The sequence below is a fragment of the Pterocles gutturalis genome, unplaced genomic scaffold (assembly GCF_000699245.1).
Source record: "Pterocles gutturalis isolate BGI_N339 unplaced genomic scaffold, ASM69924v1 scaffold6415, whole genome shotgun sequence".
Classification (NCBI taxonomy): domain Eukaryota; kingdom Metazoa; phylum Chordata; class Aves; order Pterocliformes; family Pteroclidae; genus Pterocles; species Pterocles gutturalis.
This window is the reverse complement of record NW_010143358.1, coordinates 3,029-30,928: the sequence shown is the minus strand read 5'-3', so window position 1 is coordinate 30,928 and position 27,900 is coordinate 3,029. Positions and strand designations below refer to the sequence as shown.

Here is a 27,900-nt window from a genome sequence, read left to right as displayed (position 1 = left end):
CAAAATCTGGGTGTTTCTGAATCCTTTGGCTTTGAAGCGACAGCAGCAACCTTCTTAAAACAGTTTTTTAAACAGGAACTTTCACAAGGAACTGAGAAACAAAGGCTCCCTTAACCGCCGTATTACATCAAAAACCCCAAAATGACATTCTCTGCTCTTGGGAAGCACCAGCAGTGTCTCTCGGACGGCTGGGCTTTGACATGCCCCGTGTCCCGTGGGGGACGGACACCGGGGTGCCGGGGCAGTGCCGTAAGGGATCAGGGAGACCCGGGGATGGAGAGCCTGTGCCGCGGGGCAAGGGCTCAGCCCAGCTCTTGTACCAGTTCTTCACCCCCAGGATGTACCTGCATGTCCATAGGGATGCGTCCTGAGGCGGCTGAGGGATGCGGGGTGAGTGCCAGGACAGGGGACCGGGGTGGCTGGAAGGTGCTGAGGGCATCAACCACTGGGTTGCGGCGTGGGAGCAGGGCTGGAGGGCGATGGTGGGTCTGTGTTTGGGGACCTTGGGGAGGCTGGTGGGGTTGTGAGGCGAGGACATGGATGGGAGAGTGGAGGTGGTTCTTTGTGGGGGTGGTTTGGGGGTTTTAAAATGATGTTCAGTCACTGTTCTGCTGCTATTCATGTTTGATTATCGGTTGTGATTATAAACCCAGATAGACCACTGCGCTTTGCAACTGAAAGCCTTAGCTAAGCTCCAGGAGTGTGCTTAGATTTAATTAATTTTTTTTTCAGTAGTTAAACATGATAAGGCGGAGGAGGAGAAAAAATTATTTCTAAAATATCCTCTTACTCTTCCAGATCTGAAGTTATCCTCACTATGACACAATAATTTTCCAATGTTACTTTTCGGTTATATTTAGAAATGCATTTTCTGTTCCTTCCCTCTCCTTTCTGTGGAACAATTGTGCAACTTTCTTTTTTCTTAATATAATACTGTATTAAAATTAGCTCTGAGACTAAAAAGAGTCCTCTGTGTAGGAAGGTAGCAACCTTCCTTCCTAGCACTTCCCCTGCACCTTCCACTGGGATTTTATTCCTGTTAGACGCGGGTTCCTCGGGCGCTTGCTGCGGTGTGTAGCTGTGCTTTCCCTGGCTGATTTCTGCTCTGTTCTCTCCAGCAGTGAGCATGCAGAGTTCCGAGGGTGGATCAGACTCAGCAGCAGCTTCTGTGGCACTTCACGCTTCTGCGTCAGCCCAAGCTCCGGTCGTGCAGCCAGTGCCAGCGTCTCAGCAGGTAACGTATGCACAGCTGGGAATGCCGTTTCCATGGAGAAGAGACCTGGTTTACTGGCAGATGTATTTTAATCCAGGGTTTTTATATGAGGGAGAGGATTGTTAAGCAGCTGGTTGAGGTAGTGGGGAGAACCTGTTGCTGGACTTTGTGTTGCTCAAGGCTGTCGCTGTTTCGTGAGTTAGCCCTGCGAATATGCAAGCTTTAAAACAGGGGGTTTAGATTTGAACTACCCAAGGAAGTCACTTCATGTGAATTTGGTGTTTGCTTCGGTATAATATCCTGTTGTCATTATTTGGTGTGTCAATAAAAGCAGGAGAAAACGAAACTGCCCTTAAAGGCATCTCTGCAAATAGGGTACCGAGCTCAGCAGAGGAGGTGGAGGGAGCGGTGGTGTGGGGAGAGGGTGGTGGAGCTGTATGCTGGTCTCTTCCTTTGGGAGGTGGATCCTGGCATGTTAAATTTGAGAGAGGGGGTTAATGATTCATGTACATGAATACAATGCACTTGGGAGGTCTCCTGGTAGGAGAGAAATTATAGCTTCAGCTGATGAATGAAAACAGCCTAGTGCAAAGTGGGAAGGGTTAAGTAAAACTGATTCCTTTTGATGCCTTTTGGGGAACTATCAAAACAAGTTTCTGTCACAGGAAGCTGGAGGGGTAAGAGGACGGGTGGGTGTAACTTAGCTACACCCTCCTCTCTGATTCCCAAGCGAGCAGAAGTAGCTGCCTTTGGATGCTGACAAAAAGGAACAATTAAAAACTGTGGTAGGAGCATCGATTCACCAGGAGACGTGGAGGTTCACATCGGCTGATTTGGTGCGTGTTTGGCCAGCTCTCTGTTGTCTTTCAGCCTTCCCATCTTTGATTTCTCCGGGTGACGTTACGTGTTTGCATTGTAATCGTGTGGATACTGCTGACGAGTAGTGTCGAGTATCTTAGGGATCGTCAGTCATTAACATGAATTTGACTGTGACAACATGTTAATGAAGTTTAGAAAACCCATCGGCTTTGGATTGTGAAATTGCCCATCCAGACTGTGCTGGTGCTGTCGTCATGACACGTAGTATCAGGTGGAACTCCATGGATTAAGGAAGACCCAGAGAATTGTGGAAGATTGCTGAAGAGGAGAAGCATCCAGAGCCTTCCCTTCTCAACTGCAGGACAAAGAAAACACCAGGAATGAACTCCTGGCAGCATGACCGGTGTGAGGCTGAAGCCTTTGGTGTTGTTGATGGCTGGTCTACCTTTCAGTGTGAGAGAAGGCTGTATGAACAGGATGGCTTCATCTTACAGGTTGGGGATGATTAATTTTTTTGATTGGAAGCTAATAGGAGGAACCAGACAGGTGGAGACAAATGACACAAGTAGCTGAGCTGGGCAGCTGTGCCAAAGGAGGGGACGCGTCCTTTGGTAAAAGCAACGACAGAGGATGGGTAAAAGGTAGAAGAAAGGAACAGATCTTGCTCGGACTTCGGTGTAGGTGGCATTGTCAAGGCCTGACTTGAAAAAGGGCTTTTAATGTTCCCGTTGTGCACTGGTTACAGCCTCTTTTAGAGAGAAAACAGACGAAGGGGTGGCTGGCATAAGTGTGCATGTCCTTATTGCCAGCTCAGCTGCAGGATCTCCGATGTACCCGACTTACTGAGGGTCAGCCTGTGGACTGGTGGTACAGAGCCTGCCTAGAAATCTGGGCAATTATCATATTCCTAGAATTCTGCTAGGATAGAATTTCTGTCATGTTGGGAGAGTGTCAGAGGGCTAAAAATCATAAATATCTACGTGTAAGGTAGCCAGTAGTTGTCAAGGTCTCTTCTAGGATTCATGTGGGATTGTTTTGCAGCTTTTTGTTTGGTTGGCCCAATCTTCTGGGTGTTTTTAAAGCCTGAAGCCACAGAGGATGACTGTGGAGGAGATGACTGATGAGGAGAAGGTCCTCATTGGTTTAAAAGGCCATACTGATGTTTGGCTTGAACATTTTCTTTCTTACTCTCATGCCATTATCCTAGTCTGTGTTCCCACCAGCCTCACTGAATCATTTATTTCTGTCCACCACCTCCCCCCACGCTTGTTTTACTGGATCTGCAAGTTGCTGAGCACTCGAGGAGATGTGAGTCCAACCTCAAACTGCATGTGGAGCCTAACACAAAGAGGTGGGAGGCGACAAGGGAGGGGCAGAGGACAGAGTGAGCAGTGCAAGGCAACACAAAGCGTTTCTGTGCCCTTGGTGGCACTGAAGGGAGACGCAGAACCGTCTGAGCTTTGGTGGTGGTAGAACCTGTAACGGCGTTGCTGAGCACTCGAGGAGATGTGAGTCCAACCTCAAACTGCATGTGGAGCCTAACACAAAGAGGTGGGAGGCGACAAGGGAGGGGCAGAGGACAGAGTGAGCAGTGCAAGGCAACACAAAGCGTTTCTGTGCCCTTGGTGGCACTGAAGGGAGACGCAGAACCGTCTGAGCTTTGGTGGTGGTAGAACCTGTAACGGCTGTGGCACCTTGGATAGGGGGATTTCATGTCGCAGGAGGCAGAGCGTAGTTTGGTATGGCAGCCGTAAGAGCAGACACTGTGTAGCCCTAGGAGGAAAATGGGAATGTGTGAGGAGTGGTTCTGGTTTAGCTGCAGATGAACCTCATGCTGAGCTCCTCCCGTCTGACAACTGTTTGCTGGTATTTCCTTGCGTGGAGACTTAAAGATGATCCATGTCAGAAAGCGTGGATGCAGCTTTTCCCAAGGTTTGGGGTCCTGAGTTCAGGCTGGTGTCTGATGCAGATTAAATTGGAAGGATAGGGACCGCAGGGACGCCAAGTGAGGGGTACTGCTGCTGCTGGAGTAGGAGGCAAGCTTTCCATGCAAGTTTGAAAGCGAATACCTAACTCACCTGTGTCACAGACTGAAAGTAAGTGTGTGTTACTATATCTTCTTCTTTCAGAGGGTTTTGGTCCAAGCAGCAGGCTCCGCTCCCAAAGGAGCGCAGATGCAGCAGATCTCTGTTGCAGGTTCCACAACAGGTAATATCTCTGGGGTGAGACACCACCAGGGACCCCCGTGTCAACAAGACCCCACATCCCACATGACATTTGAAACTGTGACAGATAGCTGCTTAGAAAAATCCATGCTCTTAGTTAAAGAGTTGTGTGCAATTAGAGAACTGGAAATCACTGTGAGAGCGGCTTTGTCCGTCGGTCTCTTTCGTTCTTAGACTGGTGGCAAAAGAAACTCTCAAGATATTTAAAGTTTAGAAAGAACCTTCACCGTAGCAGTTGTCTTTTGTACATTTGAAGATTTGATGGATGCTTTTAATTGCCGTTTAAAAGCAGTCCTCCTCTGTAAAGATCTTTTTAGAGGCAAAGTGTTTGGGGGCATTTTTTAATTACACAAATAAATATACTGACTGCATGTGGCTTCATAGAAAGGTTAGGTGACAGAGAGCCATGAAGTGCTTTTCTTTATCTGAACTTTGCCTTTTGCAGTCCTTGTTTCCTAAGAAACCAGGCATCTGTGGTGCTGCTTCATGTGGACAGTGAGTCTGACTCCCTTGACTTTTTCCTCTAGCAATTTTTTATTTGGTTGCTCAGTTTCAGAAAAAAATAAAAAAACAACTTGACAGAGGGCAACCTACATCCAAGACCTCCCAGACCAATGAAAAAGAGGGCTGTGGTGCAGATGGACACTGCCAACCTCCTCTCTGAAGGAAAGGCTGCAGCGTGATCTCACCCTTGTTAGTCAGTGGAGAACCAGCCCTGAGGCGTGTTGTGCAGAGGAAACCCCGCTCCATTGTTTCCACTGCTCATGGAGCAACTACTTATTTATTTATTTTAATGTGACCTTTCCAAATAAATACGTCCTTTGGGATTCCTAAGCTTGTGGGGGTTTTGTTTGGTTGGTTTTTCTTTTAAAAAGAAAACCTAAATGTCAAGGTAAGGTTGCAAGATGTTTAAGGCTGTAATATGCAATTTCTCCCACTGCTGTTAGGCAATAACATCGCCGTAACTGGAGTTTATGATGTTTGTTTCAGGTGCAAGCCGTGCAGCACGTATATCCATCCCAGGTCCAGTATGTGGAAGGAGGAGAAGCTGTTTATACCAATGGAACCATGTAAGAGTCTCTTGTTGGCTGTAGCAGAGCCCTGTTCCCCTCCCAGCTGGGCTGAGCCCTTCGCTCCTCCCGAGCTCCTTCCACCCCGGTGCCGCTGCCGGCACTCTGCCATTGAAAGGAGGAAGAGGAGGAACCGTTTCACACGTGTGCTGGTTTTGGCTGGGATAGAGTTAAGTTTCTTCATGGTAGCTAGTTATGGGGCTGTGTTTTGGATTTGTGCTGAAAACAGTGGTGATAACAGGGGCATGTTTTAGTTACTGCTGAGCAGCGCGTACACAGTCAAGGCCTTTGCTGCTCCTCACCCCTCCAGCGAGCAGGCTGGGGGTGCACACGGAGTTGGGAGGGGACACGGCTGGGACAGCTGACCCCCACTGACCAAAGGGATGGTCCATACCATATGACGTTGTGCTCAGTATATAAAGCTGGGGGAGGAAGAAGGAAAGGGGGGGGTCATTCGGAGACATGGCGTTTATCTTCCCAAGTCACCGTTACGTGTTATGGAGCCCAGCTGTCCTGGGGATGGCCACACACCTGCCTGCCAAGAGGAAGTAGGGAATGAATTCCTTCTTTTCTTTTCTTGCGTGCACGGCTTTTGCTTTACCTGTTAAACTGTCTTTATCTCAAACCACGAGTTTTCTTGCTTTTCTTGCTTATACCCTTCCGATTCTCTCTCCCCATCCCACTGTGGGGGAGTGGGCGAGTGGGCGTGCGGGGCTGAGCTGGCGGCTGGGGTTAAACCATGACAACACGCTCCGTTGTGTGCGCGGGGGTATTTTCAGCCAGACTCCAGCCTTGGGGGAGGCGTTGGTCTCATGGAGGGACCGTTCTCCAGGGAATCCTGCTCTCTCCTACATAAAAAGGTCCGGTATTTTCCTCTGCCCAGCCCATTGTGTGGTGAGGTGGGGCACCTTTAGGAGCTGCTGGAGGAAGAAGGGGGTTTTCTAAGGTTATCCTCTTCCTCCTGCCTTCTGAGCCCCCCCGCTTTTGGCCTGATGCCCCTGCTGCTACCCGGGATGCTCTCAGCCTTCAGCACCCAGGTTACCTACAGTGGCTGTGGAGCAACTCCTGGGCTCTGCTCTCACTGTGGCTGTGGGACCTTTGCTCCAGGGCCATCACAGGAATGATTGACATTGTCAGGAGGGTTCAATTTCAGCAGAACAAATCCCACCGACCGTGGAGTCAAGGATTTTGTAAAAGGTGGTCCAGATTTTGGAAACTTATTGTCCATGAGATTAGATCTACAAGCTCCTCTCCACCTCCTGACCCTGTTATTCCTTTGACAGACGAGCCACCTACTCCTACAACACCGAAGCTCAGATTTACGCCCCCAGCAGCGCAGCGTCCTATTTCGAACCGCAGGGAGGTGGAGCTCAGGTGACTACAGCGGCATCCTCTCCTACAGCCATTCCCTCTCACAACATGGTGGGCATCACCATGGACATTGGGGGAAGTCCGATCCTCTCCGGCTCGGGAGCCTATCTCATTCATGGGGGGATGGAAAACACTAGACATTCTCTGTCACATACTTCACGCTCCTCTCCAGCAACGGTATGTAGCCCTGCAGATGTTGCAGCTCGGGGGCCAGGAATTATTCCAAGGGAACTGAAAAACCTTCAGAAAATAAAACTTCCTATCGTTATCGCTATGTATATGTCTGTATAACGTGCCATGCAAATGCAAGGGAAAGAATAGACACTGGTGTACTACAGAGATTTTTCAACAGGAGTTTGGAATGTCTCTCTGGGTGGTGGGCAGAGGTTTTTCAAACTTGCTGAGTGGATCACTGAAATTATACAGCATGGAGATAAGAAAAAATTCTTGTGTTTTTTTTTTCCTTGAGCAAAATGTTTTGGCTTTCCACTTCAAAAGAATTGTCTGTATTTACATTTTCTAATAAGGATAACATCTGCACACAGGGCTTGGCTTACCCAAAATAAAGAAATCTATAAATATATTTTTAATTACGACGAGACCTGAAAAATCCATTAGTAACACAGTGAATAATTAACATATAAGGTATGTCAAGCTGATCATGCCAAATGCACAGCGATCGAAAAGTCTTTGTATGTATCTCGTACACCATTGTGTATTCTGTCCCTGCCATATGTTACAGAAAATGTATTTTAGGGATAATACTGATCAAACAGAAATGTATTAAAGCTCTAATTCTTTTTTTTCATCATGTCCCTCCAACTGTCGATTGAGGTGTAGGGTTGCTAGAAGCACAGCTGGACAGCTGTGTGGGACTCGGGGGGGGGGGGATGCAGTTCTTAACCCAAACCAGCCTCTCTGCAGCTAGAAGCTCCCAGGGCTTTTCTCTGAGAACCTACCAGCCCTACGTAGCGGCTGCGGCCAGGAGTGGGCTGGAGCTCTGCTCACCTTCCTTCCCAGACAGCCTTATGTGTGTTTATACTTTTGTATATAAACGTAATGACAAATGTAGGTGTAATTCAGTGGATGTGGCCAGACTTGAAAATGCGAACAGCACCACCCAGGGAGAAAACCAGGAGGTGTTCGCAGCCGAGTGCTCTTGAAAATCTGACCGGTTAGGTTGTACTTTCTTTTCCCACAGACTTTTAGAATACAGACGACACATTTTTTTGAATCTTTGTGCCTTGAAAGGTTACCTTTGATCCTGCAGGAAATGTGCTCTGCCTTGGGTAGAAGTAGGGGAAAAGTCTTTAGCTTTGAGTTGACTGGAAAATGACAGCTGTGTCCGGATTAGCTGGGGTTCGTTTCTTGTGTGAGAATTGTGTATGTGTGTATTTTATCTGGGCAGAGTTAAAAACTAGCATAGGACCATCATCTGATTTTTACTCAAGCTTGTTATTTTGAAGGAAGGTAACTGCTGATCTTGCCACCTGCGTGGGACTGCATCTTGCAAAGCACAACATTACTCTTGTTTGCTTAGGGGTTTGGTTTTTTTTATTTCCATGGTGACGGGCACAATGTAAAAAGCCTGAGTAGAATATGTGTGAACAGAAATGTCCCATGAAGAGATTTAGTTTGTAGCTGTCTATCACATAGGATTATAGAATGGTTTGGGTTGGGAGGGACCTTAAAGCCCATCCAGTGCCACCCCCTGCCATGGGCAGGGACACCTCCCACTAGCCCAGGTTGCCCAAAGCCTCATCCAGCCTGGCCTTGAACCCCTCCAGGGATGGGGCATCCACAGCTTCTCTGGGCACCCTGGGCCACTGCCTCACCCCCCGCACAGGAAAACATTTCCTTCTAATATCTCATCTAAATCTACCTTCTTTCAGCTTCAAACCATTACCATTGTCCTATCAGTACACTCCTGGATAAAGTCCTTCCCCTCATGAGCTAAAGCTATTCAGAAAAAAAAAGAATTTAGGAAGTGACCTTTACGAAAACGCATCTGAAATAAATTCACTCTGTTTCATGTAGGAATGGACTTTCAGAAGGTATTTTAACCCAGAACGTCCATGGGTCCTGTGGAAGGGTGAACTAGTGTATGGAGGACACACAGGGATGTCAGTGTGGCTTTCAGTTCATTCAGCAGAGACCAGAGTTGGAGGGGGATAGACCTGAGCCATGATAACTGCTTTGAATTTCACACGATAACAGGTGGACAGATATTGGAAGGCTTAAGGAGAGCGATGACTGAATCAAATCGATGGGTAGGAACATTATTTTTCATTGCAATGTCTTGCTTAAACAGAGAGTAGGAAAGTCTGGTGTTAAAGAGGCTGGAGAGGCTGTAGTCCTGGCAAAATGTATTTGGGGCAGGATGAAGAGCTTTGTGGAGAGCAAGAAAATCTCATGCAGTTGTAGCCAAGGAAGTCGTAGTGTTTGCGTGTGGCCTTGGGGGTGTAGAGCAAAGGGGGTGGATGGCAAAGTGGCCAGCAATGTGAGGGCTGGGCAACGGGAGAGGCAGCTGCGAGGAATGGGGAAGCGCGAGGGCCTGGGGGGTGTTGAATGCTTGAGGCAGAGCCGGCACCGAGACCTTGGAAGCCAGGAGAGTGTCTTCAGAGGAGGCTGGGAACAAGGCAGCACTTCAGAATTAGCAGTGGTGTAAGAGCTGCCGCAGGAGGTCAAGGGATGTTTGATAAAGGCTGTAGGTACACTAAAAGAAAATCTTCAAATATTTAAAGAAACCCGTTTTCCATATCTGCTGGAATAATGGGGTTCTGCTCCATCGCATGGGCTGAAAGAGCACCTGCAGCAGTCCCGTTCGGTGTCTGTGGCCATCGAGCACTATTAATCTTCATTTAAACTAGGCGATGCCGAGAGAGGAAATCCTTGAGACCTCCCGTAAGTGGGTCCTCAGAGCTCCTCACCTTCATGCAGGGCTATTTAAGAGCTTTTAATCTTTCCCCTGCAGTATTTTTTTCTTCAGATGTCAGGTGTCCGTGTGGCTGGGACACTTACCAAAATGCCAGAAGGCCAGGCAGTGTTCCTGTGCTTGCGTAAGAGGTGTTGCTCAACGGACCCTGCGCTGCTCCGTGAACAGGGGAAGGAAACGGTGTCTCCCTCGAACACTGACTCATTTCCCGACGCCTGCATCAGCAATCAGTCTTTGGTTCCTCGTGGTACATCACGGTGTGCTAGACAGTTTTTCTCAGAAAAAAAACATTGACATAGAGTCTTAGAGTGACCTCTGTTTTTAATTCCCTGATAACTTCTTTGGAAAGCGGCACTTTTGGATAGAAACCAAGGGACGTGTACTGGAGGTGCTCAACAGAGTGTCACTTCCAGACGTGGATATGGCACAGGCTGTGGCTTTGATTGTTGAATGTTACTTTAGAAGTGAGATGGGATTTGTTCTCTTCTCACACCTTTCGGACAGAGCTGGGTTTTGTAAGTGAGTGGTTTTATCTCGACCTTTATCTTCACCATGCTACGAGTCAGTGCAGACTGGAGCACAGGGAGCTTGTTAGGACATGGAGGAGGCCACGGAGAGATCACCATGCAGATGCGATGCTCTGTGTGCCGACACACGGGCGCACGACCGTGCATGTCGAATGAGGACAGATGCTAGAGCCAGCTGCTGCCTGCAAGTTTGACTGGCTGCGGTGTGCCACCTCGTCCTGCCCGCACCAACAGGTCACAGATAACAGGAGAACATCTACTGGAAAGAAGCTGCCGGTTCTGCTCCTGCCAGTACCTTATTGTGGGGTTTTTTAATTTTGTTTTGGTTTTTTTCCTTCCCCACTTGCAAAAAACTTGTGCTCAGGAGCGCTGGAGCTCTGGAAGCAGCAGTCATCTGCTAAGTACTTGGCCAGAGATTGCCAAGGGAGCCCCAGGAGTGGAAAGGACAAGACAAGAAGGGTCCAGGAGAGGGTCTGGGCACAAGGCAGCAGCTGTAGCTGGGCTGAAAAGCTAGAGGAGGGCAGAGGAAAGCAAGGGAGCTCTTCAGGGGCCGGAATGCCCCATCGTGACTCCGCTTGCAGAAGCTCTGAGGTCAGTGCTGATGAGCACGAGTAGTATCGAGATGTGCCAGCCTGTCTTCGGGGAAGAGGCTCACTTAATCCAAACCTGTCTTCTTCCTGCAGAGTCCCTTTGCAGTCTCTTCGGTAGCAAAGAGCTCTTATCCATCCCAGCTTATTCATTCTGTGTGGCAGCACCTCCTTGTGCCCGTGTTTTATTCAAGCTGCCGTTAGGGTTTTTTATGTCCAAAATTTCAGAAATAAGAATAACCAAAGTCATTACTTCCAGTTTTCCTTGAAAGATCTGGGTAAAGGGCACGTTCCCTGGAGCGAATCTCCTTGGACCTGCTGCAGCTTATCTGGCTGGTGGTGTTTTGGTCTGGGCATGGGGGGGAAAGGAGAAGGAAAGCTGCTTCTCTTTTCTATAGTGGAAGATCAAAAGCCCCCTGGTCTCGCTCTTTCACCCTAACAGGGATTCTTGCTGTGTTGTTAGTTTGCATGCCATACGATAACATCTCTGCAGCTTCATCCCATAAGGACTGTGCCTCATCTGTTTGCCTCTTTTTCACAAGCTTGTTGATATAAAGCATTAATCATTCAAATATTAATGAAGAAATAATAATCCTGGCTGTTGCTAACTATCTGATTTCCTTTCTTTTTCTTTTTTCCTTTTTTTTTTTTCCTTTTTTTTTTTTTTTTCCCTGTGCACATTTTCTTTAGCTTGAAATGGCGATTGAAAACCTACAAAAAAATGAAGGGATTACATCACACAAAAGCAGTTTGCTCAACAGCCATGTAAGTTACAATCGGAATTTACAACCTCTTTCCTGCTTTGGTAGGAGCATTATTTGTAGCCCTTTGGTGTATTCAACAGCACGAGCCGCTCAAAGCAGCCTGTGATTCAGCTGTGCTGCCCAAAGCAGCCCATTTCCAAGAAACAAGAACCTGCAAAAAGTGCCATGATGTTAATGTTTGGTTATGAGATGCTCTGGATTCCGTGAACTGCCTCTACCCTGTGTTTATTTATTTCATCTGCCTTGCGATGGAAATTGCTGGCAATTAGATAAACACATTTGAGGAAGTTCTTTCCTTTCATCGCAATTGAAAGATGGCTGGAAAAGAATAATTCTACAGCAATAATTTGGCACAAAGCACAACAGATAGATAGCACGTACCAAAAGCCTGCTCCTGTGTGTGCCTTTATTGCCCATTTCTGGGCCGCAGGAAGACCATTGCTGATACGATGCTGTGCTAAATCCATTTGCTAGACCTCTCTCTTCTCGCTATGCCAACAATCTCCCTGCTTTGTGTGAAGTTCCCGCTATTCTGCTGGGCCTTCTGCAGCATGGTTTATGGCTCCCATGCAGTAACGCTTAACAGTGAGCACGTCCTTGTGTGAGATTTGAAGGGGGTCGTTCAAGTCCCGGTGAAGTGGTTGGACTTGCCTTGACTTCGTTGTGTTTTGGATGAGGCTGAAGCGTGTTCCACACTGATAAATCGCAGTGAACCATGCGATGCTAACAGATTTCCTTGTGCTTCGCATTTGGGGGCAGATCTGTTGTCATTCTTAGGTCCTGCAAAAAAAAAAAATCTTTGCTCTCTTCACCCAAGAGGAACAGCCTGAGAAAATGAAAGGAACTCTAAACCCGGCAGTCTGATTTTCTTAAGCTGATGTTGAACTCCAAGCCAGGGCTCCTGGATGAGCTCGATCCTTATTTCAGCTTCTTGAAATGGAAGGTTTCTTGTTGTAGTTGGGGAAACACAAACCTGCAGAATGATGCTGGTAGTTCCTGTTCTGAGCATCTCTGTGCATCCTCCCTGTCGCAGGCTGTGGCCGTGCTCACACACCCCAGTGCCGTGCGGATTTGTCCAAGGATAACGTCGCTCTGCAGAATTTTCCTTGTTCATCCCAGTGCAGAAAGTGACAGAGCAGAACAGGACAGGGTGGGTTGTGGTGTGGTGTTCAAGGAGGTTTGAAAAAAAAAAAGCAGGAAAAGGGCAGAGGAAAGAAAGTGAAGGTAGAAAAGATATTTCACCTGACGGCAGGCTGTGCAGGATGGATTTGGGGCCCGATCCAGCCTCTGATCAGATCTTCCCCACCCTTGTCTTGCAGGGTAGGAGTAAAGAGCTTAATGTCTCGCTTCTGAGGACACGGTTCATAGTTTGGCATAAGGCGTAAGTTTAGTAAGCAACTAAACTACTCTGCAAGCATGTGTGTGCCCATGGGCTCTCTGCTTGTCCCTCCTGAAGGTGTCAGTCCAGGGACAAGCAACGTGCGGGGTGCTGCTCCGTGAACCTGCAGCATCCTTGCTCCGCCTTCCCGAGGCACGGAGCGATGTCTGCGGAGATGTGGGAGCAGCGAGAAGGCGATGGTCCAAGTAGGAGACGCAGCACGTTGCAGCATGGGATCAGGCAACGTCTTTCCAGAGCTGGAGGAAGGTTTCCAGGGAGGGGGCATCCGCCGCCTGGATGCTGCCAGAGGTTGGGGGTATGGGGCAGCCTGGTGCAGCGCTGCACCTCTGCTCCTCATCCCTGGCACTTGCCGTGTTACAAGGGTTTCTGCTATCCGGGATGCTTCAGTTCCCACCTCTTTATGTTAAAAAAAACCCAAAAAACCAGACAGAGTGTTACCTATCCCACATGCTTGTGTGACTGACACACAATATTGTCAGGCTCCTGCATGAGAACCAGCAAGTGAAGCAGCAGGTGACTGTGATTTGTCAAGGCTGAAAGCAAACTATGAGCTTAACAAAAGCTAGGAGCTGAGGAAGTTGTGAGATAACACTAATTGCACTGTTAGTTCTGAATTAATTGCTTTTAGTCTTAAGGTTGCAGAGTTTTTTTCTGAACTGTTCTGTCCTTCATTTTAAATTTCACATTTTGCAAACCTGTAAATTCGTGGGACAGCGGTTTCTTTTGTTGCTGTCGGCAGATGTTTCATGCCAGGAATCTTTGTTTTTAAAAAAGGAAAAAAAACAGGAAAATGAAAGGTATCTCAGTCAAGAGGGAATTTTTTACAGAATGCTGTTTAAGCAAAGTCAATGTGAAACGGAGCCACTCTTGATAACTTAATTCAGCCTGAAAAACCCTCTGAGAGGTTGTTGAAGTGCACTTGAAATATCAAAATTTAGAAGCCAAAGCTAATGTTAATACCCCAGTGCCAGATGATGTTTGTAATGAACTCATGTCCATCTATTACTGCTCCTGAAAAGCTCTGCTCACAAGTGCACTCCCGAGTCGCTGGGTAAGAGGAATCACTTCTTTGCCAATTATGAGCTTGCAAATGATGCAAAGAAATTGGAGAAAAAATGACAACAATTTCTGTACACCAGTGCCTAAAGCTAGGCAGGTGAGGAAGCGGCTGGATGCTATAACCTGCTCCTACGTATCCATAGTACTCATAGGAGTAGGGGGAAGATGTATTTTTTCCTCACTGCCTGTAAAACAAACAAACAAACAAAAAAGGGAAAAAACCAAAATAAACCCCCCAAAACCCGTTGGACTTCTGCCCTGGGGGTGAGTGGCTCTTAGGTAGGTGCTGATGGAGGTTTTTTCCCTGAGGACAAGATCTTCCCCCCCAAACGGTGTTTAAGTGGAAACACCTAAAGCGAGACTGAACAGAGAAGTAGGAGAATTGTTAGAGGGAATAATTCTCCCTTGGCCAGGGGAGGATGTCACGACCTAATGAAGGATGAATCTCCTGCTCCTGGAGAAACACTAGGTCCGTCCTAACCCTGAGCTGGACTGAGCAGGGACTTAGGAACCTGCTCCTCTTAGTCTCAGCTCAAACACCTTTATCTTTTTCCTGGAAGTGTCCATAAGAAAATCTCTCCAAACCTAGATCATCAGGGGAAATGGTTTTTTCTTTTCTCAACCAGCGCTGTGTATCGCTTTTTCCATTGAAAAAGGACTAGGTTTTTGCTAAAGATTAAAAAAAAATAAAATCAAAACAGACAGTCAATAAAAATAAAGTCAAAATGAAATGGAAATGTTTCCCTGTAGTGTCTATAATGAACAAAGCAGCATACAGCTGCAGAGTGATTTTATTGGAACCTGATCGTAGCATAAACAGAAATGAAACTGTAGAATATCTCTTCATTGTCGCAACTGAGCAAAACTGAAAAATGTAAACAGAATAAGGGATACAAATGGAAAGAATCTTTAATGTTCTCATTAAAGTGCCTGGTCTGCTGTTACTAATGCAGGAAGAGCCAAAATCATGTTTTGAAAATTATTTCTGTTCTGACAGATCTCTTTTTTTTAAGCTCTTTTGTGCATTTTGTAATAAATTTCTAATTCAGTAGTGGGAGTTCATATTGTGAAACCCTGTAATGTTTAAAGGAATATAAAAAGACACTTGCAGAAAAAGAAAGCTGGAAGATGAAGGGAATATTCTAGAAATATCTGGGATTAGACTAAAAATGTCCAGGATCAAATTTAAATGAGAGGGAGGGTTTTACCTATATCTGAATTTTCCATAGTAACATGTAACTTTTATTTTTTTTTTCTAAGGCTTGGAATTAGAACAGATTTAGAAAATAAATTATTTTAAAAAAAGGAACCTTCTCAATCGTTAATCTTTTAAATACAAGGGGTGGGTCAAAATTAGCATAGATGTGGACTGCTTAAAAACAGAGCTCCTGGCTGGTTTTTTATGTCAAAAACACTGGGTTCCACTTTTGGAAGAGATAGGTTAGTGGGGGGGTCGATGAGGAGGCTCAGGGCTACAGAACGGGCTTTTGGGGCTTCCCAGGGGTGTCTCCTGTGCAGACGAGAGCACAAAGGGATGCGGGTCGTTAGCAAACACCTCCTCTTAGGACTGTAGGGTTTGGAGGTCAGAAAGATCTTCACCTGTGGGAAAACACGTCAAACAACGGCGTAGGTGATGTGTCCCTGGAGGAAGGTGGGAAGGTGAGAAGCAGCTCTGTGAAAAGCAGGACAGAGGCGAAGATGGCCAAGAGGTTTGTGTTCTTCCCGCTGTGGCAGCCCCTGGTGACCAAAGGCCACCAAAACTGGTGGACCCAGTTGTTTGGACTTGTGGTTGCTTTGGGTCAAGGCCAACTAATGAATGAAAGAGTTTTAACTGTACAGCTTTGGGTTCAGCTCGTTTTACGTAGCAGAAGTTGACATTTGGCTAGGTGAATGGTAAGCGCAGGACATCCGTTCCGAGGTGCAGGGAGCTCATCCAGGCTGGAAAGCCTTCGCGTGAGAGCAAGGTTGGATACGAAAGACATAAACTGAACCTAACGGAATGGAGGGAGGTGTCAGAGGTGTCATTGCACCTTTCAGGTTGTATTTTTATATCAATATCAGAGTTATTGATTTAAAACTCGAGTAATATCGTGGTGAATTGGGACCCCAATGGTTGACCAAGAGAAAATGGTGAAGAGCCAGACACCGGAGTACGAGTGGAGAGGACGTAAGCATAGACCAACTCATACATCCACGGGCATGGTGAAATCCCGCTGATTTCTAGACTAAGTTGGTGCTTAATTACAACATGTGCTTGTGTTTGTTGTAAGGAGATGATGTGGTTAATATTTTGCCATCCATCGCCCGCGTCTGTTTTGCCACCGAATGGTGTGAATGCAGCTGGTTCTGGTGGAGCTGGGCCAGCAGGGCTGGAGGTGTGGACGGAGAGGGAAGGCTTGAAAATGTTAATCCCAAATGTCCCTAATGACAATGAAAGGGCTCTTACCAAAGCTATTGATTTGAGTCCACTTGTACATCTAGTTCCTTCAAAAATTCACTGCATTTTTTTTTAGTGAAGTTGTTTTATTGATGCTGAAGTCATTTAGCCAATTAAAGGAGATCAGGGGGTTTATCTTTTTGCGTTTGAACTCCTGCGCTGACATTGTGTGCTGGGCTTGTCCTTTCAGCCCGGCTGGAGATAAATAATATCTATTCGTTGCAAACTTTAATCAACAGAAATGTCAGAAGAAGTTCAGAAAGTAGATTTTGAAAAATAGATGGACCCCTTCACATTTTTAAGGTTGCTTTGGTAACGGTTAATTTTATTGTTAAGGGAACAGTTGCAGCCGTGCCGATCTTCAAATTAATAAAGATTTTGCAGCGTATTTACTTCCCCTAAAATTTGTTCCTCTTAAGCAGTATCTTAACGTCTTTATTCTTGGAAAACATGAGTTCTTACAGCTTTGTTTTGGCTCTGCAGGAATTCATCTGAATCCAAGGTGGACACTGAGATGGCAGGCGGACGATGTTTTAATGCTTTTGCAAAATTTGACGGCATTTTTGTTCGGGTTATTAGCTTGGGGCTGGGGGTCCTTTTACTTTTATAAAAATGCAACTGGTATAAGTTGTATAAATTAACTTCTATAAATTAACTACCCAGCATTAAGTTCTCTTGAATTCTTAACGTTAGCTGAGCTTTCCTGACATTTAAGTGTTGACACTATTTGACGCAGCCCGTTCCAGCCCTCTTTAGACTTTCATGTGTTCTTTATTTATTTATGTTTTCCATACATAAAGCTCCAGTGGTTGTTGGACAACTACGAGACGGCAGAAGGCGTCAGCCTTCCCAGGAGCTCTCTCTACAACCATTACCTGCGGCACTGTCAGGAGCACAAACTGGATCCGGTGAACGCCGCTTCCTTTGGAAAACTGATCCGGTCGGTGTTCATGGGGCTGAGGACTCGCCGCCTGGGAACCAGGTAGGGATGAAAGTACATTAAAAAAAAAAAAAAAAAGCTGCTACAACTCTCACACATATGGAGAACCTACCGAGTTCGGCAGGCACAAGTTTTTCTTCTGAGATCTACAGAAACAACTAACCATGATGTTGTGGGAAAAAAGAATTGCTATTCTGAGGCAGAGCAGTAATTTCTGTGGGTTGTGAGGCAAAGCTGCCTTCTCACCGAATTTGACAATACTGCTCCTTTCAGACACGCTCCAGGTCTCTGGTGACAGCGTCTTGTCCAGCCACAGGGTGGAATTTGGTCGAAGTCCGTTTCCCCAAAATTCTGGTGCAGTGAAGCGGGTCTGGTAAAGGTCCTCCAGCACAGAACCTCTGCCCACATCTTCGATGCAACAAGCTGTACAGATGTAAATGGCTTATTTCTTAAATCCCCAAAGCAGCAGGCTGAATCTTATAACAGAATTTTTTCTTTCAAAACATCAAAAGATCCATATGATGTTAAAACAAAACCATAACATAAGAAAGTAGAGTTGCTGTAACTACAGATGCGTCCATCAAGGGAGCATCCAAAGTGTCTGCACAGCTTGCACAGCTGAATTTGCATTTTATCCCAGCTTCTAATTAAAAAAAAAAAAAAATAGCTAATGCATTAAAGAAACAGTGATCACTCTGATTGTGTAAGATTTAATAATAAAATTCAAGCTTAGATATTTGGGCTTCTAAGTGAGAACAAAAGCAGATGTGTCCAGGGCATTCCACAGCTGGAATGTGGAGGCAACAGTCATAGGAAGAGCAGGAGAGGTTTCTGTGGATTGGTTCAAGTGCAAGAGCTCTGAAATAATTTTTTTAGAGGGGAGAAATTGTTTAATCCCATCAAGGATTAAAGAAAAAAAAAAAAAAGGAAACAAGCAAAAAACCCACTTAAAATTGCAAATGTGCCAGCTGGGAAGGATATAGTAAACCTCAATAAATACGGAAATAGCTGTCCACCATGATTTTCTTATTTATTCCTTTAGCTTAGAAATGCATTTGTTACCTAATTTGCAGGCACTTAAAATCACTTTAGACATGACCGAAGTGTACTTCCTACCGGAGCACTCGGCGGGTGTAAAGCCCTTTGGTCCAGTGACAAAGACTGAATGATTCAACCGTCCTCTCGAAAAGAGAAAATTCCCGCAACAAGGACAAAAGGGTTCATTCCCAAATGTTCCTCTCTTATATTTCTCTACGTGATTTTCCAGTGGGAAGCATCACTGGGTTTAAGGTGCCTTCAGACCCTGCCATAGTGACACAGTCAATGAGTTTGAAGCAACCCCAATAAGAGGGCACTGGGGACCCGGCTGCTGCTCCCAGGCTCCGGCTCCTCTCCCACCGAGGACTCTGCTCAACCCTTGTGAGCGACAAGCTGGCTAAAACCAAGTTGGACATACTGTTGTCATGTATCCATGGCTGCATAATTGTCCTTCTCGCTCTCAAAAGCAGATGCTTGGGGACTGAAAAATTCCAGTTTGGTGGAAAAACTTTAACGGACACATCTGTCTAATGTGATGGAAAGATTTTCTCCTAAGGAGCATCACAGCAGCTTTGCTGACCAGCAAAGGAAAAAAAAAACCTGACAACCTCTTTTGCTTGCAAACTGCTTTCAGTTTTTACAAAGCTAAAAAAATGAGCAACTCAAAGAACAAAGCCACATCAAAGCCTGTGGCCTTTGCTGAAAAGTGCTGGCAACAGAAGAACATTTTTCTTATCATAGTTGACTGTTGAGTCAGGCTTGTTTCATCCAAGTCTAGATAAAGATGGAGGTTTGTTTTTATGGAAAAAACAAATCCTTAAACCCTAATCAAATAGCAAAGTGTCCCCTGAGGTCTTTCTGTCGTTCTGTTTAATAACACTTTGTATTGTAACACTTCTCTCTTCTTCTCCAGTTACCATGGGTTACTTGGAACAAACCTCGCCGGGTTTTAAAAGTGGGTGTCACTGAACTTTGCGACGTGGTTTTAAATTTTATAGGAGATGATGGCATTCGTTAGTTCAGCCATTCAACTAGCACTTGGCAGCAAACCGCCCTGTGCTGTAAGAAGCAGGGTGTGTTGTCAAAACAAGCCTAAGAGTAAATTGCAGGGTTACGATGTCCCTTCTGTTGACCAGCTTACACTGAGCAATTTCAACACTGATATTTCCAGGGGAAACTCCAAATATCATTATTACGGGATCCGTCTAAAACCAGAGTCTCCGCTGAACAGCTTGCAGGAGGACACCCAGTACATGGCCATGAGGCAGCAGCCCATCCACCAGAAGCAAAGGTAGGTGCTCCCAGCATCTTGGAGCTCGCTGGCCATGTCCCCGATGCTGCCATGGGCCAGGGTCCTTTCCCAAAGAAAGCTCCAGACACCATCCTGGGACTTGCCTTGGCTTGGGATCGCATGTTGGGACAGCTCAAACCCAAGAGGTGCTGACGTGCGGGAGCTGAGCTGTGGAAGAGGGGGCTGGAAGTCACTGGCCGCTCTGAGTAGTGGAAGGGTCCAAAAACTCTTCTGGTAGTTGTGTCACCCCTGGAAACATTCGAGGTCAGGTTGGACAGGGCTCTGAGCAACCTGCTGGAGCTGAAGGTGTCCCTGTTCATTGCAGGAGGTTGTACTAGGTGACCTTTAAAGGTCCCTTCCAACACAAACTCTTCTATGAAACGGCGTTTATCTGCCTAGGCTGTTTTCCAGCAGCTTGCTTCAGCCCGCTGCTCCGGAGGATGTCACCATATGTGCAGCTTTTCACTGTGTCCCTCTGACCCAACTGGTTGAGGACCTCAGCTATGGATTCGTTTGTGCCAAATCAGTGTAAAGGACTTGGGGGCTTGTGTTGCGCTTGGGTGGTTTTGGGTTTTGTTTGGGTTTGTTTTTTGTTTTTTTTTTTGTGGAACAGTGCAAGTTAAATAGTGCTGTGGTTAGTCTTGTGTCTGAGTAATTCTGAATATAAAAAACAATGTGCAAAAGAATTGGGAATGGTCTCCTGGAAGCATGGACACTTCTGGTTCTTGCTGGAGCAGAAGAATTTATTTCTTCAGTTCCCAAACAGAAAATAAATGCAAAAGTCAGCTCTCGAGACTGAGAGCCTGCACTCTGGCACTCACTCCAGTTCTGCTTATCATTTTCTTTTTTTTTTTTTTTTTTTTTTTTTTTTTGTGTCACCTTGGGCAAACATCTTAACCTCTTGAATTCTCTCTCGGGGAGTGCTTTTCAAAAGGAGCTTCTCATTTTCCCCCTGCAGTTAAGTAGGAGATGGAAATGGTCAGCCTTGAGTGTCACCTCGCGTGTCACACGACGAACGCCAAACTCTGCGTTCTGTGTTGCAAATGCCACGTGTGCGTTTGCTCGTGCCCGTGTAAATCCCAAGCCATGCTCTACATTTAGGTATAGACCAGCGCAGAAGATGGACGGCATGGCAGAGAGTGGGTCCAACAACAACCCGCACCCTACGCCGGAGCAATCGGTTGCTGCTCAAAGTCAACATCATCAGCAATTCATAGGTGAGGAGACTGCTTTAATGCATTCCTTATCTCGTGTCGAGGCTTATAGCTTTAAGAGGAAGGAAGGTCTTGTCCAGCAAGCCCCGTCTGTTCTGCAGTTGTTTGCTTTTCTAATAAATCTACAGTATTCTATATTGTATATTTTTTTTTTGTATACATAGTTTATATTCTAATAAGCTCTTGTCATGTCACACTCACTAAATTTATTTTTCCTTGTACCGTCAAGTCTCTCTGTTCCCTTTAAGCATGTTTTTAGTCCGGCCGGTTTTATCCCAGCTGGATGGAAGGAGCGGACGTCCTGAGGAGCTGTGCTAAGCCAGGCAGAGCAATTCAAAGGCTGCAATGTGGATCCCTACGGGCCTTCTCCTTGTGAGACAAGCTCTCTGGCTTTGCTGGTCGTGGATCTACATGTTTCCATCATGCAAGCAGAGAGACCAAATCCCGGCCAGCTCTGAAATACAATTGCTTCCGATACGTCTGCTGTCCAATTACATTTTCCATTGTACTCTCAAAATACCAGAGAGACGTTTTCAGGCTTCGGAGAAAATCTAATGGGAAGCGTGGTTGATGAGGACAATGTATTCTTGTTTCTTTTATTACAGAGAGAAAGAAAACATTTTCCTTTCCACACTGAATAAAGGGGCTGTTCACTTTTCCCCAGTGTAGCAGCATGAATTGGGAAAGTACTAAATTGTCAGTCTCATTTCTCCTTTTTCATCCCACTTGAAACATGAAGGACAGCAGCACCTTACACCCATCTCTAGTCCCACGTAAGTCAGTGCTCCGAACTCTCACCATCTTTCCCAATTGTTTTTTTCCCCAGATGTAACCCACGTCTTTCCGGAGTTCCCAGCTCCTGATCTAGGTAACGTCCTCTTACAAGAAGGAGTCACCATGAATGACGTGAAAACTCTGCAGCTTCTTTACAGGCGACACTGCGAGGTGAGTGTTTTGAATATTTTTAATTGATGTAGGACACAATTCATGTGCTTATCTCATATCCTGCTCTTAGGAAAATCTACACTATAATGGGGAATGCTTAAATTTTTGTTTTTTTTTTTAGTATTACAACTCAAATATTGCACTTTATATTATTTTTGCATTGTGTGGCCTGTTTTATGTTATATTGAATATTAAAACAATGCCCTTGCCGTTATTTTTCTTGTATATTCTTTATTCTAAATGGCAGCACATGAAATTTATTCCTGCCCCGTGTGGCAAGATGCTAGCAGAGCAGCTAACGAGTTGTGTTCTTTGTCGTTAAGGTGACTTTGGATGTGGTAATGAACCTTCAATTTCATTATATTGAGAAACTGTGGCAATCCTTCTGGAGTCCTAAAACACCATCTAGTGATGGCTCGACTGCTCTGCCGTCCAGGTACGCCGCTGTGCTTTGATTATTTCTGAATAATTTTGGGGTGATATTTTCTCTTTGAAAAATGCATGAAGTATTTTCAGTTAGGCGTTTTGAGGGCTTGGAAGTATTCACTTCCCTGCAGAATGGTTCCAAAGAGTGTCGGAAGTGTTTAGTATCGTAACGACCACACAAAGTTCGGACCTTTGGGGAAAGCATCCGCTCTGATTGTGTACCTCTGTGTGCTTATACCTCCTGTAACAAGTGCTAGCCCAAAATGCAGAGATGAAGGAGAACAGGATGCCGCTATCGTAAATGGTCAGCAGGAGCAGACAGTAATGATTCCATGCCATTAGGGATCAATCTTGAGTGACTTTTGAAAGAAACCTGAATTGCTTTTTTCTGCTGGAAACCAGGGTTAGAAATCCAGAGGCAGGATGAATGCACTGAATGCAAACCTGCTGCTAACGCTGCCTCCCTCCTCCTTCTCCTGCAGCGAAGAAGAACACGAAGGGACCCTCCCGAAAGATAAGCTGATCACTCTGTGCAAATACGAACCCATCCTCAAATGGATGAGAAGCTGTGACCACATCTTGTACCAGGCCCTGGTGGAGATTCTCATCCCAGACGTGCTCAGACCGGTGCCCAGTGAGTATCCCGCTGCGTGGTCAGGAACACGCAGCTGGTCCCGGCTCCTGCTCAGCCCCTGAGTCACGGGATGTTGTGTCTGTACGGAGAGCGATCCGTGACTCACTCGGTCTTGCCACAAAGATTTCCATTGTCAAAGTTGATTCAGAGGTTTTTGGTTTGAATACAAGCTAAAAAATATAATGGAGACAGCAATATTCCTCCTTCAGCGTTGCTCTGCATTACTCTGTGGCCCCTGGAAATTCCCATGCCTTTTAAAATTTGGTTTATGGCATGTCCCATCTCCTGACTTTGGCTAGGAGTCAAGGTCAAAGCGGAAGCTTAGTGCACAGCTAAGCTCAGCTAATCCTTGCAAGATGTTTCCTCGGAGATAGGATCTTTGTTTCTGCAGGACCATCCTATCCCCTGCTCTGCCTCCTGGAAATTTGGGGTCAACTTTCATTTGGGAGATTAGTGATGGGATATCGAGGGTTTTCTCTCTGATGTGGTTCCTCGGTTAAGTGCACGTGTCAGGCTCCCTGAGGCTCCACTCAGCCGTAGTCTGGGCTGAGCGGCACCAGAAAGCCGTGTCCCTCTGGGCTGCTGTTGTCAGGCTGCATCCTGGGGCACGTGTGTGTCTTTAAGGAGCAGATTTCAACGTTTGGAGAATGCTCAGAAGGAGCGTGAATAAGAAGAGGATAAGAAAGAATAAGAAAATGAGAAAGAATAAGAAAATAAATAAGAATTAGAAAGAGAAATAAGAATAAGAAAATAAGAATAAGAATAAGAATAAGAAAGAATAAGAATAGTTTGAATCACAACATTAGAGGATAACAATAAGAAAAACTGGAGTGAACCTCAGGACTCAGCTGATTTCCTTGATGCTAAATCAAGATCACAACTAACCAGATCAGAGGCTGTGCTTTCCACAGCAGTCCTGGGCTAGGAAGTGGTGTCCAAAGAAGGTACGGGACAGCCTTTCTAACTGTGCAGACTTGTCCATGACAAAACTTCTTTGCAGGCACCCTCACGCAGGCGATTCGGAATTTTGCCAAGAGTTTGGAAGGATGGCTGATGAATGCCATGAGTGAATTTCCCCCCCAGGTTGTCCAGACGAAGGTAAGCAGAGGGAGCGTGTGTTGCAGTTTTCCACGGTGGTTAGAAATCCCTGCTGGGGTTTGGCCACGTGTACTCCAGGCCATCAGGATGTAACGAATAACTAAGAACCAAGATCAGCAAGAAGCGGCAGGACAGGAGCTCAACTCCTTTGTCCCAGAAGCTGATGTTCTGTCTGCGGAGCCATTCCCACGTCCGTGTCCTGGTTTCAGCTGGGATAGAGTTCATTTTCTTCTTAGTAGCTAGTGTGAGGCTATGTTTTGGATTTGTGCTGAGAGGAATGCTGATAAAATACTGAGTTGTTGCCAGGACAGTCAAGGACTTTTCGACTTCCCATGCTTTGCTGGCGTGCAGGTGCACAAAAAGCTGGGAGGGAGCACAGCCAGAGCAACAGACCCACAATTGCTGGCTCAGGATTTGACCTTAGGTTTAGGATTGAGGCACAAATTGGCCAATGGCATATTCCATGTCCTGCTCTCTGGAAGAAAATCTCTGCACTGGGCTGAAGCTGTCCTGCTAGAACGTACAGAACTGAATGGCTTTGCAGAAATTCAACTTAAGGCTCCCGCTCCCCCTCTCCTAAATCCACGGATTCTGTCAGCCTGTCCTCACCTGCTCTCTGCTGGAGGCAGAGTGTGCAAACCTGTTAGTTTAAAGAAAGGAAATGCAGAGGCTGGTTTGCAAGATGGAATAAACGCTGCAAAAGCTCTGGAGCGCTCAGGTATGCTTTGGACAGCAGCGTGGGTGGGACAGTGCAGGTTACCCCGGCCGGTGTGTGCTTGAGCTCAGCAGTGAGCAGAGTTCGCCTTCCAGCTCCGCGTCCTTCCCGCTCGCGGTGCCCTGCGTGCTGTGTTGCAGGTCGGGGTGGTGAGTGCCTTTGCGCAGACGTTACGGAGATACACGTCCCTGAACCACCTGGCTCAGGCCGCCCGTGCCGTGCTGCAGAACACTTCGCAGATAAACCAGATGCTCAGCGATCTCAATCGCGTCGACTTCGCCAACGTGCAGGTAACTTCGGGTATCTTTTCCTAGGTCATGCTGCCTAGAACTGGGACTCTCTAATGAGGTTGTCTGCTGGTAACCAGCATCTTATTTCCAGTACTAAAAGGCAATTAAATGAACAATTTAAGGGTTTTGGTGTTACTTTTCCAGTTTGCCATCTCACTGTGAATAGTGAAGAAGGTACTAAGGAACTTTTCTAAGAAGCAGTGCTACCAAAATTAATATTGTTCCAATAATAATATTGTACTATGGTCTGGATGGATCGGAGGAGACAGAATTCAGAGTGGATTTGGAGTCCTTGTCTACTAGAATTGAAGCTGAATTCCTGGGTTGGGATGCAACAACCCTGCAGGCTTGGCGTGAGTAACTGATGAGTAACTGTCAACCCTTCTTCCCGAGCAGGAGCAAGCCTCATGGGTGTGCCAGTGCGAGGAAGGCATGGTACAGAAGCTGGAGCAGGATTTCAAGCTCACTCTGCAGCAGCAGAGTTCTCTGGACCAGTGGGCTGGTTGGCTGGATAATGTTGTTACTCAAGTCCTGAAGCATCACGAGGGCAGCCCCAGCTTCCCCAAGGCAGCCAGGCAGTTCCTCTTGAAATGGTCTTTCTATAGGTACATTTTCTTTCTCATTTTGGAGATATTTCTGCCTCGGGCTTAGGGCATGTAAACAGCTCCTTGAAAAGCCAAGGCCAAGTTCTTTACTCCCATGAAACTCTGGTTAACCATCGCTCTGCCCTGGTGTAGAGGGAGCGTTGTGTCTCCTGTATCCTTTTAGGGTGGGGATAGGATGCTCTGTCAACTAATTTCTTAAAAGTGCTTTGATATTTTTGGGTTCGAGATAGAAACAGATCGCTGTGTCCCACAGTACCTTCAGAGTCAAGAATTCACATCAGCTGCGATGCAAGTGTAAAACAGAACCCAAATATTTTGTTTCCCGGTGATTTTCCAGCTCCATGGTGATCCGTGACCTCACCTTGCGCAGTGCTGCCAGCTTCGGTTCCTTCCACCTGATCCGCCTGCTCTATGACGAATACATGTTTTATCTGGTCGAGCATCGTGTTGCTCAGGCAACAGGGGAGACGCCGATTGCTGTAATGGGAGAGGTGAGAATTGTTTATTCCCTAGGAAGAAACCCAAACTACGCAGCACTTAGAGAGACACGCTGTGTCCTGAATGTGATTTTTTAACCATTTTACCGAAGGATTTACTGTGGTTTTTGTGTGCCTGGCACAAGGATCCAGCTTCCTGAGCATCCTCCATCCTGGCTCGCTGATACCGGAGCTGGTGGGTTTTGGGGCAGTTGAGCATCACTGGGCATCACCGGAGGAGGGAGGAAAAGGATCTCCCTGCTTCTCTCTGTATCCTGTGGGTACCAACCCTGACTTTGGGGTTCCCACCAGAGCAAAGTCCCATCAAACACAAAAACTAAACCAAGCAAAAAAACCTCCAAAAGTTACTTTCCCTGCAACTTTCAGTGGTGCCGTTCACTGAACTTCTTCATCCCTCTGCAAGCTCTAGAGTTACATGTGCAGTCAGCCACTCTTGAAGAAGAGAAATGACGGGTTTTTTGTGTTGTGTGGGGGGTTTGGAGGGTTTTTTTTAACACACCAGACAGTAAATCTGGTGCCTGACTTGCCGGCAGGTCCTGTCCTGCCTAGCTGAAGCCACTTCCAGTTTTTCACTCTGAAATGCCCAGATTTTAAAGCCCCTGATCAACCTGTAACAGCAATATGGAAACGACGGTTCGATTAAAACTGATCTCATTTGCTCCTGGAAGCTCACGCTGTTTCCTTCCTTCCAGGGAGCTCACGTAGGGGAGCCAGACAAACCAACTGCTTCCCTTCCCCTCCCGTTAGACCCGTGCTGCTGCGCCCAGTCAGCAGTGCTGGAGTTCCCGCTCCTCCCTGCAGAACCTCTGTCTTTATTGGTGTTAAAGGAGCGTGAAAGGCTTCCAGCAAAACCGAGCTGTGGGAGGCTTTCATCCTTTGCCTTTCCTTTCCCTCGTTACACTCTTGCAATATTTCTCTTCTCCGGGAGGAGGCTGATTCTTCCCAGCAAATGAGGATGAATCGCATCCTTCCGTTTCGATTGCTCACTTTGGCACTCCTGCTCTCTTCAGTTCCTTCTGCTGCCCAACTTTGTGTGACTCTTTAGCGTTCCTGTGACAGCAACTCAGCGTTTCAGACCTCGTCACAGGGGGAGACAACGCGTCTCCAGAACCCAGTACGTCCCCAGCTCTCTGCTTACGCTCGGCACCACCCCAAAGCACTTTCCTGCCACGAATGCAGAGGCTTTGCAGAGAGCTGCAGAGAGGTGGATTGGTGGCAGAGTCCCAGGAGAGGTGAACGGCTGGTGTGTCGGAGCAGCTGCCCAACGTGGAGGAAAGGCACCATCCTTTGGTCTGTGGCAGCACTTGGTCGTGACCTGGGGGAGAAAAAAATTTCTCCCTTTGTTCCAGAGCTCGATCCTGCCCTGGATGGTTGTGTGTGGTGTTTGCCCAGAGGTTTAAAAGGCAGCAGCAGACTTTTTTCCCCAAACACGTGGTTGGTTTTGCTTTCTGCTCTTTACCACCTGCGCTGCTGATGCTTGTGGTTTCTCCCGAGCGCTTAAGCTGCTGGTTAGAATTGCTTGGAAATAAATGCCGACGTGCAGGTCTGGCACCTGGGGTCTCCATAAGCTTCACTGACCTTGTAACTCCTTTTTCTTTCAGTTTGGTGACCTCACGTCCCTGTCCCCAACGCTGCTGGACAAAGGTACTTCTGATCCCTCAAGGGAAGTCCCACTGGGTCGGGATTAAATTGCTGTGGGAGGGAAAACCTCATGCTGGCTCTTCCACCCTGCTCTGTTGGGAGGAAGAACCTCTTCCCCCCCGGTCCCCACCCTCACGCTGAGACCTGTCCTTTGCAGATG

At 46.6% G+C, this 27,900-nt stretch overlaps 1 protein-coding gene across 1 annotated transcript in view; it reads left to right on the top strand.

Moving 5' to 3' along the window:
- The first annotated feature begins 1,102 nt into the window (after nucleotides 1–1,102).
- Nucleotides 1,103–27,900, top strand: part of LOC104469956 (DNA-binding protein RFX2-like) — a 27,002-nt gene continuing 204 nt past the window's right edge. The window contains 18 exon segments of the mRNA XM_010084704.1: nucleotides 1,103–1,234; nucleotides 4,162–4,223; nucleotides 4,225–4,240; nucleotides 5,248–5,327; nucleotides 6,611–6,875; nucleotides 11,438–11,512; nucleotides 17,207–17,388; nucleotides 19,556–19,675; nucleotides 20,777–20,892; nucleotides 21,716–21,834; nucleotides 22,158–22,270; nucleotides 22,743–22,894; nucleotides 23,895–23,992; nucleotides 24,848–24,997; nucleotides 25,394–25,602; nucleotides 25,940–26,093; nucleotides 27,701–27,743; nucleotides 27,898–27,900. The exon segment at nucleotides 27,898–27,900 is cut by the window's right edge and continues 204 nt beyond it. Of these exon segments, the coding sequence (XP_010083006.1) occupies nucleotides 1,127–1,234; nucleotides 4,162–4,223; nucleotides 4,225–4,240; nucleotides 5,248–5,327; nucleotides 6,611–6,875; nucleotides 11,438–11,512; nucleotides 17,207–17,388; nucleotides 19,556–19,675; nucleotides 20,777–20,892; nucleotides 21,716–21,834; nucleotides 22,158–22,270; nucleotides 22,743–22,894; nucleotides 23,895–23,992; nucleotides 24,848–24,997; nucleotides 25,394–25,602; nucleotides 25,940–26,093; nucleotides 27,701–27,743; nucleotides 27,898–27,900 (2,065 nt within the window). The 5' untranslated portion in view covers nucleotides 1,103–1,126.